The following is a 20,462-nucleotide window of genomic DNA, read 5'->3' on the forward strand; positions in this document are numbered from 1 at the left end:
CATTCCCTGTGATCCACGTTGGGAAGACCCCTGGCTGATGGTCCTTTTGTTTTGGCCCTATTTTCTTTTGATCCATCTTCGTCCCTTAAAAACACCCAAAACTGGGGTAAAAATAAAGAAATTGATCAGAGACATCTAAAGTCTCACCATTTTACTGGTATTTGGGGGGAATTTTGGGTTCAGGGTGATATTTGTCTGAGGAGGATGGAGACTGTCTCTGTCCCTCTCACCCCTCTTGGTTCCCAGTGAGGGTCTCTGTCCTTCTCCCCTCGGGATTCTCGCGAGGTGCTTGTGGGGGTTTGGGGGTGTCTCTGTCCCTCTCACCCCGATGATGCTTGGGCGGGGTCACACCAGGGGTGAGAGGGACAGAGACCCCCCCCGCCTCCCCAGGTGTGAGAAGGTTGGAGAGCCCCCCACCCCCCGAGCACACTCAGCGGTAAGAGGGACACAGAGCCCCTGGTCCCCCACCCTGTACAAGCATTCCCTGGGGTGAGAGGGATGGAGACCCCTGAGCATCCTCCAGGGAGAGGGCGACAGAGACCCCCGGGCATCCCCTGGGCTGAGAGGGACAGGGACACCCCCTCAGGAATGCCCTGGGCTGAGAGGGACAGGGACAACCCCCCCAAGCCCCTCCCCAGCATCCCCTGGGCACCAGACCAAATAAACTTGGCAGAAATCAAACTCAACTCTACACAAAATGCTTTGAGCAATGTTTGCTCTTCCCACAAGTCCCTTGTGGTGAAAACGCAAACAAACCCCAACCATGAATGAACCGACAGCACAAGCAGTTATGGTGGCAATTCAAAGCTCCAGCGGTTCCCGCACAGCTCCAGCTCAGCTGCTGCAGGTTCCTGTAAAAGAAAAGTGACAATTCGGCCCAATACAGATGATTGAATGGAAGCAAAACTCTGTGTAGCTGTCACAAAGGTGGCAGGGAGGAAGAGAAAAATGATTCTCCCATTTGGCAAAGCCCCGCAGCCTGTGAGAGAGAAAAGGGGGGAGAGCAAGGGAGTGACAGGGACAGATACCTCCCCTGGGGAGGGGCGAGTGTGACACTGTCCCCTGTGTGTGTGGCCTTCCCGGGCTGGGGGTTTCACACCTGAGCCAGTCTGGGTAAGGGGGGTGGTGTTCAGTCCCCCTGAGCAGGGGTTACCCCACACCCCCAAAACTCCTCCTGCCCCCTTGGGTGGGGGATGGGGGTGCAAACCTGGCCTCAGCAAATGGGTCTGGGGGCTGGGGCCTCTCCCAGCCCGACCCTAGCCAGGGCTGATTTTCAGGACAGCTCTGGGCTTGGCTTTCTGGTGGATTCATTCTCCTCCCTCAGCCTTGTTTACTTCTTAGAGTAAAGAACTTTTCCTCCTTTTCCTGTGTTTTTGCTTGGGAGCCCTGTAATTGTGGGATTGGATCCAAGGGGATCATTGGGGCACTGCTGGGCACCATGGACCAAGGGGCCAGTGTGATTCTGAGAGGCCCCGTGGATCCACGGAGACCATGGTGCTCCTGCAGGACCTCATGGAATCACGGAGTCCATTGTGACACTGCAGGGCCCTGTGGAGCCAAGGACACCTTTGTGACATTGAGGGGCCCCATGGAGCCAAGGACACCTTTGTGACACTGAGGGGACTCATGGAGCCAAGGGAACGTGGAACAGCTCTGGCTGCCTTGGGCTCCCAGGGCCGCCTGGCAGCTCCGGCTGACCTTGGCATGGCCAGAGCTGCTTCTCACCTGCCCTGGAGCGCTGGGGCTCTGTGCTTTCCTTCCTATGGAACAGAACTGTCCTTCTCCTCCAGGGGCCCACGGCCAAAACTGGGATTCTACATCCAAATTTGATTATGTAAGGATTGTTCCCATATGAAACTTGCCAGGACAGATGGCTCTGGCTGGTCTTGGTCTCTTGGGGGCCACCTCTCATCTGCCTTTGAAACACTGTGGGCTGTGCTGTTCTTCCCATGGAAAAAAACATCTTTCAAGTCCTGGTGTCCATGGCCAAAACTGGGAATCCACCTCCAAAATTCCGTACATCCAAGTACAGCTCCCGGGCAAAATCTGCCAGGACTGACAAGTCCAGCTTCCCTTGGCTGCCTGAGGGCCAGCTCTCAGCTGCCTTTGAAATGCTGGGGCTGTGCTTCTCTTCCTGTGGAACAGAACCATCCTTCTCCCCCAGCTGCCCATGGCCAAAATTGGAATTTGGCCTCCAACATTCCATCTATCCAAGGATTGCTGCCAGACAAAAGCTGCCAAGGCCAACAGGTCTGGCTGGCCTTGGCCTCTGGTGACCGCCTTTCATGGATCACAGGGAGACAGTTTGTTTTATCACAGATACTATCCATGGTTAGATCCACCCCTTGATCTCGTGCCCACCTATAGGTGGCATCTCTGCCTTGATGACCTGAGGCATCATGGGCCCACGAGTAGGGCTAATGAGGAACACCAAAACAACAAGCAGGTAGATCAGGCTGCAAAGATAGAAGTGTCACAGATAGACGTGGACTGGAAACACAAGGGAGAGTTGTTCCTAGCTCGATGGGCCCATGATGCCTCAGGTCATCAAGGCAGAGATGCCACCTATAGGTGGGCACGAGATCGAGGGGTGGATCTAACCATGGACAGTATCTCCCAGGTGATCCATGACTGTGAGACATGCGCTGCGTTCTGTAGGTACAAAAATGCTGTTAGTGAGGATCTTCTTGTTATTTTTCTAAGTCCGTGAGAGACTTTTCTCTCTCACAGAAGAGGCAGCAGGGAATGTAAACAACCAAGCCACCTGCAACCTTGGAAAGTCTTGTTTATGGTATAGTAGAAAAATATTTTGATAATGGATGTTTTAGGATCTTGGCCAATCACCCCCAAGGGGTGGCTGGTCCTTTGTGCAATTAGACTATGAAGAAAAAAGTCTATAAAAGAGTTTGTAAAATAATTAAATAAATCAATCTTGCTGCACAATTCCTGCCTGCTGGATCTTCTCCTCCTCCTCCTCCCTATGGCTGCAGGACACGGTGATATACCGTAGGAACCAGGCCTGCGGTAATAGCGTTCAAGCAGGCCAAGCGGGTGAAGCCCCTGTCGTATGGTGGGCGATGGTCCAAATACAAGTATGGGGAGGCCTGGCAGGTTGATTACATCACACTGCCTCAAACCCGCCAAGGCAAGCGCTATGGGCTCACAATGGTAGAAGCCACCACAGGATGGCTGGAGACCTACCCTGTGCCTCATACTACTGCCCATAACACCATCTTGGGTCTGGAAAAGCAAGTCCTGTGGAGGCGTGGCACCCCTGAGAGAACTGAGTCCAACAACAGGACTCATTTTAAGAACAGCCTTATTAACACCTGGGCTAGAGAACATGGCATTGAGTGGGTGTACCACATCCCTTACCATGCACCAGCTGCAGGCAAAGTGGAATGGTGCCATGGATTGTTGAAAACCACCCTGAAGGCACTGGGTGGGAAAACTTTCAAAAATTGGGAGCAGCATCTGGCAAAGGCCACCTGGTTAGTTAACACCCGAGGTCCCACCAATAGAGCTGGTCCAGCCCAATCTGAATCCCTGCATACAGTAGATGGAGATAAGGTCCCAGTAGTGCATGGCAGAGGTCTGTTAGGAAACACTGTGTGAATAAATTCTGCCTCGAGTACAGACAAACCCATCCGTGGGGTTGTCTTTGCTCAGGGACCTGGTTGCACATGGTGGGTAATGCAGAAAGATGGAACAACACGTTGTGTACCGCAGGGGGATCTGATTGTTGTGTGAAAACCATCTGTAATGTGGAATGCCTGTGTACCACTGCTTGCTGAGTGTCACTGTCACTGTTTGTACATAGCTGTATATATATATATATGTGTATATGTATTGATGTGTGTGTGTAGAGTTAGAATATATTAGTTTGGGCATTGAGCCAATGATATGGGATAAGGGGTGGAATGTCTTGGGATGACTTTGTGATGTGTATCCCGTATCCCTGCCCTATGCTCAGAAATTAACTTTGTGCCTTTCTATGCCTCTAAACTGAGCCTGAGAGGGGGAAGGAAAAACTGAGCAAAACTTTTTCAAAGCAGTTTGCAGCTTGTTCAAGGTCACACAGAGATAGGGACTTTCTTTTTCCCAGCTGCAGCAGGGGGAGGAGGCACCCAGCCTGCTGCTTTCCAGTCAGCTTTTGGCCAGTTCTGCAGCTTCTTTTTTTTCCAAAGGGACACTGAGAGCTGAATTTTTTTTTCCTTCCCTGGAATTTTGGATTTTCTCCCTTTTCTGCTGGACTGCTTCAATATCGGAGCACATCAGGAGGACTTGCCACCAAGCACAGAGGGCCTGGCCCTAGGCCAAGCCCCAGCTCTGAGGAGACCAAAGGGAGGACTCTAACATTTTCTCAGGTTTTTCCTCCACACTGAAAGATTTTATTATTTAGCATTATTTTCCTTTTCCCATGTGTTTGTTAAATAAATAGTTTTTATCTCCTTCACTTTCCTTTGAGGAAAACTTATTTTTTCCTGAACCAGGTTTGGGGGAGGGGTGGTTGTGCCTTCTCTCAGAGGATATCTTTCTAAATTTGGCCAAACCAGCACATACGCAAAGGAACCAAACTTACAAAAGTGTGAAGAACTCGTGACCTGTCGTCCATCTTGGGGTCCATCTTGGCAGTAGCCTCTGGCTACCCTGGGTGTACCTTTGAAGGCCTTTCAAATAAATACCTACCTTTATTCCTTTATTTTGGTCTGGTCTGTTTTTAGGTGGCCTCTCAAAGCATCAGCAGGGGCTGCGATCCCACACTTGTGGAGACTAGAACTGCCCCCAGGATCCCAACACTGCCTGACAGCACTCTGGACACCGGGATGGTCGCGCGTCTGAGTCTGACCACTGTGCTGCTGCTTCGTTTGCTCATAGACACACCCAGAGGCCACTGTTAAGCTCGGGTGGTCTCTGGTTCTGCCCTCTTCCTGATCCCGTGCAGGGATGGAGCACTGCTGGGCTTTCAGGAAGCTGCTCTTGAAAACTTCCAGCATTCCAAGCTCCTTTGCCCTCCGTGGAGGCTTGCCACGGAATCCCTCACAGCTGCCTCCGGAGCATACTCCTGTTGGCTGTTCTAAAATCCAGGGCCTTCAGGGTGCTCAGCAAGACCTCTGACTCCACAGTGTTGTGGAACTGGACCTTCAGGAGAGGGACCCTTCCAGCCTGAGCTGCCCTCGTTCCTCTGTGTCTCTGCATAAAACATGGCACGATGTGGATACAAAAATGCTGCTAGCAAGGATTTTCTTGCTATTTTCTAAGCCTGTGAGAGACTTTTCTCTCTCACAGAAGAGGCAGCAGAGTTATGTAAACAACCAAACACATGCAGCCTTGAAAAGTCTTGTTTATAGTACAGTAGAAAATATTTTGACAATGGATGCTTTAGGATTTTAGCCAATGACCCCAAGGGGTGGCTGATCCTTTGTCCAATTAGACTATGAAGAAAAAAGTCTATGAAAGAGTTTGTAAAATAATTAAATAAATCAATCTTGCTCCACAATTCCTGCTTGCTGGATCTTCTCTCCTCCTCCCTACGGCTGCGGGACACGGTGATATACCCTAGGGTTGCAGTAATAGCACGGAAGAGAGAGGCAGGAGGGGCCTGTGTGTCCCAGGGCTCAGGTTTTGCGCCGCTTCAGCACCACAGAGATGCAGGTCAAGTGAAGAAACCAAACTGTTTATTAATAGGAGGCGAAGTGAAGGGATGAGCTGGGAGGAAAAAAGGGGATGGGCAGGGTCTGAAGGCTGGAGGGATGGAGCTGTCAAAAGGGAGGGAAAGGGCAGGAGCTATGGGAGCTTTCCACAGGCTCAGCTGTGACCAGCATCAGCTGTGCCTGGAGCTCCAGCTGCTCTACTCTAGTCTCCAGATGGTCTCATCTTCCAGGATATCTGGAGGTCTTAAAGGGACACTGGTTCTGAGCCAGCAGATGAACGTAGTTCTGCAGCTCTTTCGTTGAATATTTCCTGAACTATGATGTTTATCGGGGAAGGGCTGTCGTCTCTCCTCAGGGCTTGAAGGGCTGGAAGAGACAAGAACAGAGCCACGGTAAGAGCCTGGCTCTGCAGGAATCCAAGCAGACCTTCCTGCCAGGGCCATCTCACCCAGCTCCTGCCATGGCCAGAAGACAGCAGGGGCCAAGGAGATCAGCCAGAAGGTGCTGGCCATGAAGCTCCCCACCGTGTCCCTGAAACCTCTCTGTGCTCTGCCCACGTCACCGCGAGTCCACACACGGAGCAAAGCCCCCACAGCCAGGGCAGGGATTGCAGCTCCCGAGCCAGGCATTGCAGCTCGCCCCCGCCAGCCCCCGCTGCCAGCCCGCTGCCCTCACTCACCCTCACTGAGGAGCTGGAGCTCTTCCTTGTGCCCCCTCAAGAACACCCTGGCAGCCCCTGGGAGCACAGAGGCGGTCACGGCCCCGCGGCACAGCTCCCTCGCAGCGGCGCTGCCAGCCCCGTGGCCACCCGCTCTCCTGCCCCGGCAGGGCTCAGCCCGGGCCCTTGCCGCATCCTGACGCCCGAGGGCACGGCTGCGAGAGGGCGGCAGCGGCCCCGAGGGCAGGCGGGGCTCCACGGCCCCGGGCCCGGATCCCGCTGCCGGGGCAGCAGCCGGGGCCGGGGCCGAGCTGCGGCGGGGCGGGGAGGGGTCCCGGGCTCGTGGCTCACCGATGAACCTGACGGCCGCCTCTCGCAGGGACTCCTGCGGGCTCTCCACGAACGGCAGCGCCTGGTGCAGGCGCTCGGCCGCTCGGCTCCTGTCCTCTGCCAGCTGCAGAGAGCGCCAGGAGGGAAGGGTTGGCGCGGGCTCAGCCCCTTGGCCGGGCTCTCTGCGCCCAGCCCTGGCCTCCCCTGCCCGCACGGCCCCGAGGCCCGGCCAGCAGCCGCTGGCGCCGGGCTCTGGAGGGGGCCGAGGGCCGGCTGCTGCCCGGGGAGCCGCGGTGCCGCCCCGCGCCACAGCCCAGCGGGGCCGGGGCTCCATCGGCTCCCGGCTCGGGGCCACAGGAGCCTGGAGAAGAGCCCGGGGAAGGGAGCAGCGTGTGGGGCGCAGGCTGGCGCCCCTGGTGCAGCAGTGCTGCAAGCCCCACACACTGGGCACCAGGGGCAGGGGACTTCTCCAGGCTCAGCTTAGGCTTCCAGGTGATCCTTACCAGGCACTCAGCAAACTTCGACAGCTGCTCCTTCTTCACCAGCTGCCCAAGATTTCTTCTCTTCAGGAACTTGGCCGCACAAATCAGCATTTCCCGAGAAGCCTGGAGAGCAGCAGAGACACGGAGATGGCACCACAGCCCAGGGCACAGGACCCACGTCCCTGTGCCAAGGCCAGGAGAAGGCTGCAGCCTGCGAGGCCTCAGGGCAGGAGGCAGCTGAGCCCCCTCCCAGGAGGACACATCAGCCCACAAGTCCTCACGTCTGCCACGTTCCGGTTCTCATCATGGCAGTGGAATAAAAGTGGGAGTAGGCTCTGGCACACAATTGTCTTAAGGGGCTTTTTTCCCTCGTCCACTACCAACTCCATCACCTTGCAGAAGAGGTGAATGGAGAGTATCTGCACATGGCTGTTGTCCTGGAGTAAAGGAAAAAACCTCAGCAGCAACTTCTCCAGCCCGTGTGGGCAACGGCCTAAAAATCCACAGGGCACAAAGTGTCTGCGCAGCAGCCAGTGTCAGTGGCTGGGGGCACAGAGCCTTACATTATCAAGGAGTGGCAGGAGCGCCTCAGCCAGTTTCAGGGCAGTGGTGCTGGATACCAGGATGTCTTTATTCTCCAGCACATTCATGAACACAGAGAGGGACATCCTGACCACCTCTCCATCTGCATCGCCCAGCAGCTCCACAAGCCGTTGGGACAGGCTGCCCATTCTTCTGGCCTGTGTGGAACACAAGGCCGTGCTGTGAAGCCATGAACGGCTGCACTGCCTACACCACCCTGGCCCCGCAACCCCACCCTGCTGCCGCAGGGCCCAGAGGCCAAAGGCCTGTCCCGAAGCACTGGGGCAGCTGAGCCGGGAGGCAGGAGAGCTGGGAGCAGCTGCCTCAGCTCCTGAAGCGCAGCCAAGCCCATGTGACTGCTTTCCCCAGCGCAGCTTCAGCCGCTGCCGCCTTCTCACCATGGCGGGATCCTTGCTGAGCACCACGAGGCCTCTGAGTGCCAGGCGACATCTCTGCCTGCACTCGCTCAGCAGGTACCTGGACATGGTCTCCAGGATGCTGTCACCATATTTACTTAAGTCCAGGCACTCGAGGAGCTGAAAGGCACAGGGCAGTGACAGGGGAGCCGGCCGGCAGGAGCCCGGAACCGCCCAGGGCTGGGCCCAGGCAGCAGTGCAGGGTGCAGGCACCGTCCCAGGCAGCTGTGGCTACGAGAGGGCAGAGAGGCGGGAGGCAGCTCAGCGAGGCAGCGCTGGCCGTCAGGCTTACCTCCACAAGGAATGCCAGGAAGGGCAGATCCCAGCATGGCTCCTCCCTGCTGAGTGGTTTGAGCAGGTGGAATGCAATGCGGGAACAGAAGGGGATCAAGACCTGGCGCATCTCTCTGGTAGGGGGAAAAAGGCACCAAGACCCTGAGCCAGGGGGCAAAGCTCTCCCAGGACTGACTCACACAGGTCTGGTCTTCCCCACCACATTGCAAGGGGACCTGGGTGCTCTGGGAGGCAGCTCCTTCTGGGCACCCTCCCCTTCCAGCCTTTTCCAGTCTGCTTGGCTGTCCCTCGGTGACGAGGCCCCACAAGGACTGTGTGGGGCACCTCGGGCACAGGGCACAAGTGCCAGGGGCAGTGGGGAGAAGGGGGTCTCACCTGGCCAGCAGACCCACTGCATAGTGCTGGGTGTCAGCACACAGCAGCGTGTCCCAGCCACGCTTGCGCTCCATAGCCACCACCTCATTGTCACAGCGCAGTCGACAGAGCAGAGCCTTCATGGCCTGCACTGCAAACCTGTGTGCAGAGCAAAGCCCAGGTCACACTGGGAGCACTGGCACTGGCCACAAGGGCATGGGAAGGACAGGAGGACTGGGACCTGTTGGGGTTGGTGGGAAGGTGGTGTTCCTCCCAGCATGCTCTCCAGAAGTGATCAACTTCCTCTGGCACCTGCTGTGTGGTGATGACAACTTGGAAGAGCAGAGTCACAAACAGGCGGGCTGAATAAAGGATCATTGCCTCGTGGCACTTGGGCACCTGGACAATCAGCCCACAGCGCCAGAGTTGCCTGCAAAAGAAGCAGCTCAAGACAGCTCAGGAACATCCCTCAGTGCCGAGCTGTCCATGTGGCAGGGCCCGAGGGGAGACGCAGGGGGAGCACCGGGCCTGGTGCCCCCTGAGCCTGCCCCTAGCCCAGGTTTCAGCCCAGCGCCTGAGGCAGGGAGATGCAGTGGGGGAAGGATGGAGAGCTGGTGAGGATGTGACCTCGGGGTGAATAAAGGCCAGTTCCAGAAACTCACAGCCAGGGCAAAGACATCTGTATCATCCCCATCAGAGGTGGACATGCTATGCAGTGGCCATTCCTGCATCACACAGAGCAGTGTTGGCAACACCTTCTCCACTGCTGGTCCCAATGATCCTATGATTCTCCACATCATTGTAGCAGCTCTGTGGGATCGGAGCTCTGAGTCAGGGGCGTCTCAGTCACAGTACCATGCCCTGTGCAGCTGTGGGGGCCCAGGTGACAGAGCCCTGGTGCCCTGAGGGGCAGGGAGGGAGCATGGCAGCAGGCTCAGGAAACAGAGGGGCCCGAGGGTCCTGCAGCTCTCCGCCTGTCTGGCAGACCCCATTGGACAGGCGGCACAGGGCGATGGGCCCTAAGGGCTGGTGAGCCCCGAGCTCTCAAGGCAGCTGGGCCCCGTACCTGTCGCACGATGGGGCACAGCGCAGGAGGGTCAGCACCACATCAGCGGGGTGCTCTTCAGCCAGCCTCAGAATGTCAATTTGCAGCCAGGCATCCACAGTGACATGGGACCCGAGTCTCTGGTGAATGTTCCTCACCATGGCTGGCACCTGGAAGAGGCATGGGGAAGACTTGGAGCACTGTCCAAGGGAGCAACTTCCCCAGCTGCCCCCAAGAAGTGCTTCCCTTCCCACCGCACTGTGCTGGCCTCAAAGGCTGAGGGGGCCCAGCAGCCGTGGCTTGAGGGGGCACATGATCCTTGGAGTCTCCAGCCCTGGCCCCAGGCTGCTTACCTGCTGCTGAGGAGAAGCAGCACTCTCTTCAAAAAAATCCAGTTTGGGAGCATGAATCCCAGTGGGAATGGGCATAGTGTCAGTATTTGGGATGCCCTGAGTCTCTCTGGTGTCAGTGTTTGTGATAACCATGTCCTCAGTCACTGCCATGTCCTTTGTCACTGCCATGTCCTCAGTCACTGCCACGTCAGTCTTCGCCGTGTGATCATTCATTGGACTGTCAGAGTCTTCTGAGCACTCAGGTGAATCTGTGCTGACATCAGGCTCTGCCTGGAGCTCAGTCAGCCCAGAGTCAGGCTCAGCTGTGCCCTCAGTTGCTGTGGTGCTGGTCTTTCCATGCCAAATGCGGATGAACTTCCGGAACATCTGCAGGAGAACAAAGGACAGGGAAGAGAGGGATGTTCCAAGGGGTGCTCCAGGCGCGGTGCTCGGCTGAGCAGCGACAGCAGGCCCAGCCCAGGTGGGGATGGCTGCAGGTACCTGCACTGTTCTCTGGAAGCGGCCGTGGGCACGGTCCTGCTCTTGTGTCCGGTCCAGGGCTGCATCTGGCAAAGAGCGAGCGCAGCCAGAGCTGAGGGGCTGCGGGAGAGGCCGGAGAACGCAGCCCAGCCCTGCGCTCCCCAGGCAGGGGCAGCCCCGGGATGCCCAGGGGATGGAGCACGGCTGCTGCGGGGGGTCTGGCCTGGCTCCTCTTCCAGCCTATCCATGGGCCTGTTCCCTGGGGATGGGATGGGATGGGGTGGGGTGGGATGGGATGGGATGGGATGGGATGGCGCTGAGCTGGCTGCCGCCATCAGCCCTGTGGCCCAGCTCTGTCACTCACCGTCCTGCCGTGGCTGGAACTGCTCCACCTCTTCGGGCTGTTGTGCTGGGGCAGCTCCAGGGCCTCTTTTCCCCCTGAACACTTTGAACAGGCCACGGAATCTGCCTGCCATGCCACAGTCTGGCCTCGAGGGCACCTTCAAGAGAGATTCCTTGGGAAAGCTCTGAGTGAACAAGTCCTGCACTTGTGCCTTGAAGGCACCAGCAGCAGAGAAGCCTCAGGAAGGCTACAGGACAGCAAGTCCTGCAGCCTGGTCTCAGAGGGCTCCTGCCACAAGGACAGGAGACTCCTCATCAAGGACTGTGGTCAGCAAAGCCAACGGTCTGGCCTTGAGGGCAACGGCCACAGGGATGGGAGATGCCTCAGAAAAGCTCCAGGGCACGGAGCTGCCACGGTCTGCCCTCGAGGGCACCTGCAAAAGAGAAGCCTCGAGAAGGCCACAGGTCACCAAGTCCTGTGGTCTGGCCTCGAGGTCACCTGCAGGAATAACGCCTCGGAAAAGCTCCAGGTCAGCGAGGAACAAGTGTGCTGTGTGGGGGCTCCTCACGGCACCGCTCTGTCCCGTCCTGTCCCGTCGCGTGCTCCGAGCACTGTGGCGTGGCCGCGTCGCCGCCAGCCCCTATGTCAGCACATGTCACAAAGGGCCCTGGGACACCCTGTCCCGTTCCACCCCACGGTGACCATGCTGCACCGTGTCACAAAGGGCCCTTGCACACGCTGCCACCTGCCCTGGGGCCGCCCCCAGCCCACCCCAAGTGGCCCAGGTTGGAAGGAATGCCTTGCCCCAAGTGTCTAAGAGAGCCCAACAGGAACTTTAGCATCGGCTCCAGCCATAAGCAAACGCTCCCCTGCTCTGCGGGCTCGGGGCAGCACCAGGAGCCCCCACGGCTGCCACCGCAGCCGCCGCAGGAAGGGCTCGGGGTCTTCCACAGAAGCTGGCACGGCCTCCTTGGGACACGTCCCGGCTGGTGGCCATCCTAAAGCCGGGGCTGTGACACAGACAAGGAACGTGTGGGCCAGGGCGCGAATGCTGCTCTGAGCCCTGGGGCCCGGGGAGCGCTGAAATCAGCAGGTGTGGCAGAGTCCCGTCCGAAGCAGACCTGCCACCCCCCGAGCCCTGGCAGCGCTGGTGCCCGTCTCCTGCCCCAGAGACCTGTGCCCCCGGGGGCTTCTCTGCCAGAGGGCAGCCAAAGCCAAGGTGCATTGGGGGCTGTGCTCCTTCCTACAGGGCGCTGTTGGCAGGAGCACCTGGAGTGACTGGGGGCAGCACTTGGTATCCTACAGGAGATGTTCTCCTTCCTGGAGTGAATTTTTTCACGGAAGGGATTAGCAGTAGCACCAGAACAGCATCAGCTGCTGAGTTTCACAGGACAAAGAGATTCTACAGAGACACTGTGACGTCTCCTTGTGCTTTTCTGTCTTTCTTGCATTCTGGAAATGAAAGAATCGACCCAGCCTCTGATATTCAACATTCCAGTTGCTGCGTGTTTGGCTGTGGCAGCTCACGTCCAAACACAACTGCGTCCCTGCTGAGCAGGGCAATGGACAGCCACAAACAGGGAAGTTCCCCAGGGAACATCAAGGGAGCCACCTGGGGAAGCGCAGAGGATAGGGATAGCTGTGGGAGGAGAAGCTGTTCTGTGTCTCTGATGATGGTGCCAGCACCCTGAAGGAGCAGCCAAGACAGGCACTGGAAGCACACAGGTCCCACCCTTTCCTGCTGTCACAGGGACTCGGGACACACTTGTTGCCACAGGTCCAGCAGCCGTGATGCAGGAACAATGGAGGGCCAGGCATTGGTAGGGAATGGCCTCCAGCAAGAGCAAAGCAGGATCCTCTGGCAGCAAAGCCTGAGCTTGTGAACCGGGCCATCTCCTCTGCACACAGCAAAGCGCTTCCCTCCGCCCCTGAACGTCTGCCAGCACTCCCTGCTTTTCTTTAGTGCCGGCTGCATCTTCCTTTGTTCCAAGCAAGTCCAGGATTTAGTTTGGAAGCTCATGTACGTGTCTTTAAGGGGCCTGCATGGAGGAGAGGGACGGCAGCTGCAGCGCAGGGCTCGTGTCCCATCAGAGTCTCGCTCTCACGGTGGCACCAATGCCACTGCCTTGGGACGCCTGACTGTGGAGGGCCAGTCTGCCCTCAAGCACAGCCACTGAAGTCAGTCAGGGGCGCAGGCTGCAGCTGAAGCTGCCAAGCACTGCTGTGAGGCTGGCGAGTCAAGAGGAAGCCATTGTGGCCAATTCAGCTGGAGCCTTTTGCCAAGCCACGTGCAGCTGTGCCCACAGCGTCGCCCCGTTTGGCGTCCCGGCTGGTGCGGATGCCTTGTTGAGCTGGTGCCGGCACTGGGGCTCCTGCTGTTCCTGTGCACACTCTGCTGCTGTTTCTGTGGCGTCCAGAGCTGTTTCGGCAGCAGCGACTCGGCAGCCCTGCTCGAGGAGACATCGCCGCCCTCCCCATGGTGGCAGCAGCTGTGCGGGCCCAGAGCTCTGTGTCAGGGGGGCCTCGGTCACAGCTCCGTGGCCTGGGCAGCCGCGGGGGCCCGGGCTGGCCGCCAGCCCTGCCTCTGCCCACGGCCCCTTCTTGGCAGCAGCCAGGGGCTGTGCCCCAGCAGGGCCCCCCTGCTCTCCTTGTCCCCAGCCAGCCCAGCCTCAGCACCTCGGCGTGGTCCCCACCCTCGTGCTGAGGCCCGGCCGTGAGGGCTTCTGCCGCAGGCCTGGGAGATGCTTTGGGGAAGCGCCAGAGCAACGGGTGGCAGGAACGAGGCGGCTGCCTGGAGGCTGCTTATGGCCTCTGACAGCCACTTCCTCGGGCCTTGCCACCACCCCAGCCCCTCAGGGGCCTCCTGTTGTTCTGCCAAGGGGCAGAGGCAATTTAAAGGACACAGACAGCACTGGAAAGAATGCTCTTACTTTACTGTGAAATTAAGGAACTGCAAACGTAAAATGATACATTCAGTAAAACTAGGGGCTTGGCTTTAGCAACAAGCAAAAATAAGCAAGGTAATGCACCTAATTATTACTATCCAAGAGAAAGGAGAGTGATTTAGAAAGATGCATCACCAGTTGCCTAAATACCTTACCATCATCCAGATCTGCCTTGTTTGGGGAGCCCTGTTTTGCAGCAAGGAGCTGGAGAACCCTTCCCGTCAATTCGCAAGATCCTGTGGGTGCATCTACCCCTATGTGAGGCCTCCAAATTTGCCCCAAACGTGGGTCCAGCTTTTATAGGCTCAAATCAGGAAGTCCAAGTGACTTGATTGTGTCTTTAGCCCAGAAGCACCTGGATCTGATGGCACACTTTGCAACCAGCAGGGGCCACAGCTTGGCCAGTGCCCAGGCCTTGCCTGGGAGGGTTTCCCCTCAAACACCCTGCAAACAAACCTTTATTCATGTCAGCTGGGGAAAGTTTCTTAAATTATCCATTTCTTGCAGATAACTGTACACGGTTATGGGAAAGTTTCTAAAGCAGCCCGTTTGGCGTTAAACAGCTAGCATAAGCATCTTTGTCATCTGTTTTTAGCTAAATAATACTGATGGTGTTAGTCATAGATTGGCCAGGGTTCATCTTGTAGGTCAGCTCCGGCTGAGGCCTGCTGTTCAGGCTCCTCTGACTTACAGGATGACTCATGGTTGTCAGACTGCCTCTGCAGTTGTTGCATATAGGGTTGGTTGATCTTGAGGCGTAGCTGCGAGCTGCCTTCCCTGTACTGTGTGCTGGATGAGTCGTACAATACAAGGAACGAAACAAGGAATAAACAAGAAGGTAGCAGCTGCACAAAGGGAAAGGAGAAAGGGCCCCTTTGAGCCACAGACTCCCTGGCAGCCACAAGAATATATCTGGTTCCCAACATTCCCATGTCTGGGTTGGTACATGGGCTAATTTTCTCATCTCCCTAGTTGTCTGTTTTACTACTTTTCCATTGTCATCAATTTGTAAGCAACAGTTGGATTCATTTTCTTTCCTGCAAATTCCTCCTTCTTCTGCCGGCAGTCTAAAACCACGCAATGCTGGAAAATCGCATTCCGCGTTTGCGTGGATTGGTGGGCCATAAGGTCAGGGGCGGCAGCCGTCTGGTTAGTTATTATCTCCGAGACAGCTTATTATCCAATTCAGATTATAGGCAGGTTCTCTGGCCCCCGACACCAATTGGCTAGGGCTCCATGGAGCCGGTCCATAATGTTGTATAACTCTCTCAGGTGGCCGTTCGTCATGTCCCCATCTTTGGGAGCTTCCCTTACTTAGGGAGGTGTCAAGAGACCATGTTTCTCTGACCAAATCATGATATACTTTGACTCCGAGCCCCGTCCCCTGACTTTGTGTCCATGTCCCTGATGGGCGTATTGTTAAGGATGTGCAGTGCATCAGCGAGATGGGTTCTCCACCAGGACAGGTGTCCACCTCCCAGTTTTCTCAACTTCTCTTTCAATAGCCCATTCATTTGCTCAGGTAATCCCACACCTTGGGGGTAATATGGTGTGTGAAAACCCCACTGAATGTTTTTCTGCTCAGCCTACTGCTGAATGAATTTGTTCTGGAAATGAGACCCATTATCTGTTTGACTCGGTAATGGCATTCCGTAATACAGAATTATTGTGTCTATAGTACAGATGGTGCTGTGCTGAGTGGCCTTCTCACAAGGATGGGCAATCAAATACCCAGGATATGTGTCTACGGCAGATATATTTACACCCTCGGTCCTGGGGTAAAGGTCCAATGTAATCCATTTGCCAAGTTGGTCCAGGCAATTTTCCTCTCCCCAGCGGTCCTTTTACAATGTTTGGCACCGGATGTTTGTACATATGTTGGCACACGGGGCATTGAGCAATTCTAGTTCTACTCATATCGAATGACATGGCAATGTGTGCTAGTTTGAAAACAAACCAGTGGGAGGCACCAAGTCAGAATAACAATTTAATGGAAATTAAAGAAAAGGGGAAAAAAAAAGGTAAAAGAAAACACTATCAAACTGACAGAGTCAAGGTACAACCTGACACCCTGTTAGGCAGGGTGGTGGTAGCAGTCTGGTAGAATGGTGGCTGCAGTCCTCTGAAGCAGTGATCCTGTAGTGAAACAGTCTGCTCTTCCTCAGGAGGTCCAGTGGTGGCTGTGTAGCTCCTGTCCTCTGGAAATCCAGTGGGAAGCCCGTGTCTCTGGTGTTCAGCCTCAGCTTATATCCACGATGGGATGCTTGGTTCCTCCCTCTGGGTGGAGCATCTCACAATGGGGTGATGAGTCATGAGGCCAAGTGTTGATTAGGCTCATTAACAGAAGATAGTTCAGAGGGAGTTATCTGTGAGTCATGCGGCAGGACAATGATGGGCCATTAACAGCAAGATAGTCTGGGGGGAGGAGGCAAGGAAACACTGCCCCACCTGGTTTCAACAGCTCATGGGGATGGTAATAGAATACACTGCAACCCAGGACATTATCCACCCCTTATTCTATTACCATCTACATTATCCCAAATCAATACCTTCTTAAACTCTAAAACACACATACATATATATATATATATATATATATATACACAGTGAAACCTACACACTGTTCTCACCTAAGATTAGGTCTCCTTGTGGTACACAACGGGTTTCCCCATCTTTCTGCATTACCCACCAAGTGCAACCAGGTCCTTGAGCAAAGACAATCCCACGGATGGGTTTGCCTTTGCCTGAGGTGGGATTAATCCAAACAGTCTTTCCTAAAATACCTCTCAGGTGTACCACAGGGACTCTATCTCCATCCACTGTGTGCAAGGGTTCAGACTTGGCAGGACCAGCTCGATTGATGGACCCTCGGGTATTGACTATCCAGGTGGCCTTTGCTAAGTTCACTTCCCAATTTTTGAAGGTCCCCCCACCAAGTGCCTTTAGGGTAGTTTTAAGTAGTCCATTGCAGCGTTCAACTTTTCCAGCAGCTGGTGCATGATAAGGAATATGATATATCCATTCGATACCGTGTTCTCTGGCCCAGGTGTTGATGAGGCTGTTCTTAAAATGAGTCCCGTTGTCTGACTCGATCCTATCAGGGGTGCCATGTCTCCACAGGACTTGCTTTTCCAGGCCCAGGATGGTGTTCCGGGCTGTAGCATGAGGCACAGGGTAGGTCTCCAGCCATCCAGTGGTTGCTTCAACCATGGTCAACACGTAGTGCTTGCCTTGGCGGATTTGGGGAAGGGTGATGTAGTCAACTTGCCAGGCTTCACCATACCTGTACTTTGACCATCGTCCACCATACCACAGAGGCTTCACCCGCTTGGCGTGTTTGATTGCAGCACAGGTCTCACAACTGTGGATGACCTGTGAGATGCTGTCCATGGAAAGGTCCACCCCTCGGTCACGGGCCCATCGGTATGTTGCATCTCTCCCCTGATGACCAGAGGCATCATGGGCCCAACGAGCTAGGAATAATTCTCCCTTGTGCTGCCAGTCCAGATCCACCTGTGATACTTTCACCTTGGCAGCTCGGTCCACCTGCTCGTTGTTGCGATGTTCTTCATTAGCCCGACTCTTGGGCACGTGCGCATCCACGTGTCGAACCTTCACGGTCAGCTTCTCTACTCGGGCGGCGATGTCCTGCCAAATCTCAGCAGCCCAGATGGGTTTCCCTCTGCGCTGCCAGTTGGCTTTTCTCCAGCGATCCAGCCATCCCCAAAGAGCATTAGCTACCATCCATGAGTCGGTGTAGAGATAGAGCCTCGGCCACTTCTCTCGTTCAGCAATATCCAAAGCCAGCTGGACGGCTTTAAGCTCTGCAACCTGACTCGATCCACCTTGTCCCTCGGTAGCTTGTGCAACTCGTCGTGTGGGGCTCCATACTGCAGCTTTCCACTTCCGGTTAGCGCCTACAATTCGGCAGGAACCATCAGTGAAGAGGGCATAACGTCTTTCAGTCTCCGGTAGCTCATTATATGGTGGGGCTTCCTCAGCACGAGTCACTTGCTCTTCCTCTTCTTCAGAAGATAATCCAAAAGTCTCACCTTCAGGCCAGTTTGTTATAATTTCTAGAATCCCAGGGCGATTCGGGTTTCCAATACGGGCACGCTGTGTGATGAGGGCGATCCACTTGCTCCATGTGGTGTCGGTGGCATGATGCGTGGAAGGAACCTTTCCCTTGAACATCCAACCCAGCACCGGTAGTCGGGGTGCCAGAAGCAACTGTGCTTCAGTGCCAATTACCTCTGAGGCAGCTTGGACTCCTTCATAGGCTGCCAAGATTTCCTTCTCTGTGGGAGTGTAGTTAGCTTCAGACCCTCTGTAGCTTCGGCTCCAGAATCCCAGTGGTCGGCCACGAGTCTCACCAGGCACCTTCTGCCACAGGCTCCAGGACAGACCATTGTTCCCGGCTGCAGAGTAGAGCACGTTCTTCACCTCTGGTCCTGTCCTGACTGGGCCAAGGGCTACCGCATGAGCGATTTCCTGCTTGATCTGGGCAAAGGCTTGCTGCTGTTCGGGGCCCCAGTGGAAATCATTCTTCTTGCGGGTAACCAGGTAGAGAGGGCTCACGATCTGGCTGTACTCAGGAATGTGCATCCTCCAGAAACCTATGGCGCCTAGGAAAGCTTGTGTTTCCTTCTTGCTGATCGGTGGAGACATCGTAGTGATCTTATTGATGACCTCGGTGGGAATCTGACGTCGTCCATCTTGCCACCTTACTCCCAGGAACTGGATCTCTTGGGCAGGTCCCTTGACTTTGCTCCTTTTGATGGCAAAGCCAGCTTCCAGGAGAATCTGGATGATTTTCTCTCCTTTCTCAAACACTTCCTTTGCTGTGTTTCCCCACACGATGATGTCATCGATGTATTGCAGATGTTCTGGAGCCTCACCCTTTTCCAATGCAGTCTGGATCAGTCCATGGCAAATGGTGGGACTGTGCTTCCACCCCTGGGGCAGTCGGTTCCAGGTGTATTGCACACCCTTCCAGGTAAAAGCAAACTGGGGCCTGCATTCTGCTGCCAAAGGAATGGAGAAGAAGGCATTGGCAATGTCAATAGTGGCGTACCACTTCGCTGCTTTGGACTCCAGCTCGTACTGAAGTTCCAACATGTCCGGCACAGCGGCGCTCAATGGTGGCGTGACCTCATTCAGGCCACGGTAGTCCACCGTCAGCCTCCATTCTCCACTGGACTTACGCACTGGCCATATAGGGCTGTTGAAAGGTGAATGGACCTTGCTGACCACCCCCTGGCTCTCCAGTTTGCGAATCATCTCATGGATGGGAACCACAGAGTCTCTGTCGGTGCGGTATTGCCGACGGTGCACTGTTGCTGTGGCGATTGGCACCTGTTGTTCTGCAACTCTTAGCAGTCCCACGGCAGAGGGGTCATCTGAGAGGCCAGGCAATGTACTCAGTTGTCTGATATCTTCTGTCTCCACAGCAGCTATCCCAAAAGCCCAACGATGTCCTTTTGGGTCCTTGAAATATCCATTTCTGAGATAGTCTATGCCGAGAATGCACGGGGCCTCCGGGCCAGTCACGATGGGGTGTTTCTGCCACTCGTTCCCAGTTAAACTCACTTCAGCTTCCAGTACAGTCAGCTGCTGGGATCCTCCTGTCACCCCAGAAATAGAAATGGGTTCTGCTCCCACATACCTTGATGGCATCAGAGTACATTGAGCACCGGTGTCAACCAAAGCCGTGTATCTTTGTGGGTCAGGTGTGCCAGGCCATCGGACCCACACAGTCCAAAAGACCCGATTCTCCCTTTCCTCTACCTGGCTAGAGGCAGGGCCCCTCTATTCCTGGTCATGTTGCATGTTGCTCCCTTCCGGTGAATACGTTCCTGAGGTCCCTTCAAGAGGATCGGTCATAGTATCATTCTGGTACCGTCTGGAGTTCTGTGTGCGGGAGACCGGAGCAATGTTGACTCTAGATGCGCTTCTTGTGGTAGTTGTCCCTCTTTTTAGTTCACGTACCCGAGCTGCTAAGGAGGAGGTGGGTTTTCCATCCCACTTACTCATGTCTTCTCCATGTTCCTGAAGGAAAAACCAGAGGTTACCTCGTGGGGTGTATCCTCTCTCCCTGGTTGGGGGTCGCCGGCTCCTAATGGCAGAGACTCTTGTTGGTTCTGGTGGGATGTGGTAAATCTCTTCCTTAAGTTCCTTTTTCAGTTTCTGATGGCCTTCTTCAATCAAGCTCCGGACTTGCTCAGCCAAAAGACTTGTTTCCACGGATGAGACATGGGTGCGAAACGGGGCTGTGACGGTGTCCTCGTAAATCCTCAGTTTGTTGACCAAGACGCCCACCCTGTCCTCGCCTTCCCTCCATTGCAGCGTTGCCAGGTAACGGGAGTATATCTCTGGTCCAAGGCGTGCGAACCTCAACCACATCTGTGACGTGCACTGGACACCATCTGGGCTCTTAGGAAATCTCTCATCTTCTGAGAAAATGATCTCCAGCACAGCCAATTCCCTCAGGCACCGGATACCTTGTTCCATTGTGCTCCATTTTCCTTGGTGCACCTGGAGGTCTTCT

General features: G+C 55.4%; 1 protein-coding gene across 1 annotated transcript; it reads right to left on the reverse strand.

Moving 5' to 3' along the window:
- Positions 1-5,656: 5,656 nt before the first annotated feature.
- On the reverse strand, positions 5,657-11,270 carry LOC116437138 (maestro heat-like repeat-containing protein family member 1). The gene is given in 16 exon segments (XM_032094696.1): positions 5,657-6,020; positions 6,334-6,390; positions 6,664-6,766; positions 7,146-7,247; positions 7,406-7,561; positions 7,688-7,864; positions 8,105-8,242; positions 8,415-8,529; positions 8,792-8,929; positions 9,012-9,181; positions 9,183-9,200; positions 9,433-9,580; positions 9,837-9,985; positions 10,169-10,534; positions 10,649-10,713; positions 10,992-11,270. Coding segments are annotated over 16 exon segments (2,136 nt in total). The 5' UTR covers positions 11,104-11,270; the 3' UTR covers positions 5,657-5,898.
- Between the last annotated feature and the right edge of the window lie 9,192 nt (positions 11,271-20,462).

Source organism: Corvus moneduloides, chromosome 33 (genome assembly GCF_009650955.1).
Source record: "Corvus moneduloides isolate bCorMon1 chromosome 33, bCorMon1.pri, whole genome shotgun sequence".
In the NCBI taxonomy this organism is placed as follows: Eukaryota; Metazoa; Chordata; class Aves; order Passeriformes; family Corvidae; genus Corvus; species Corvus moneduloides.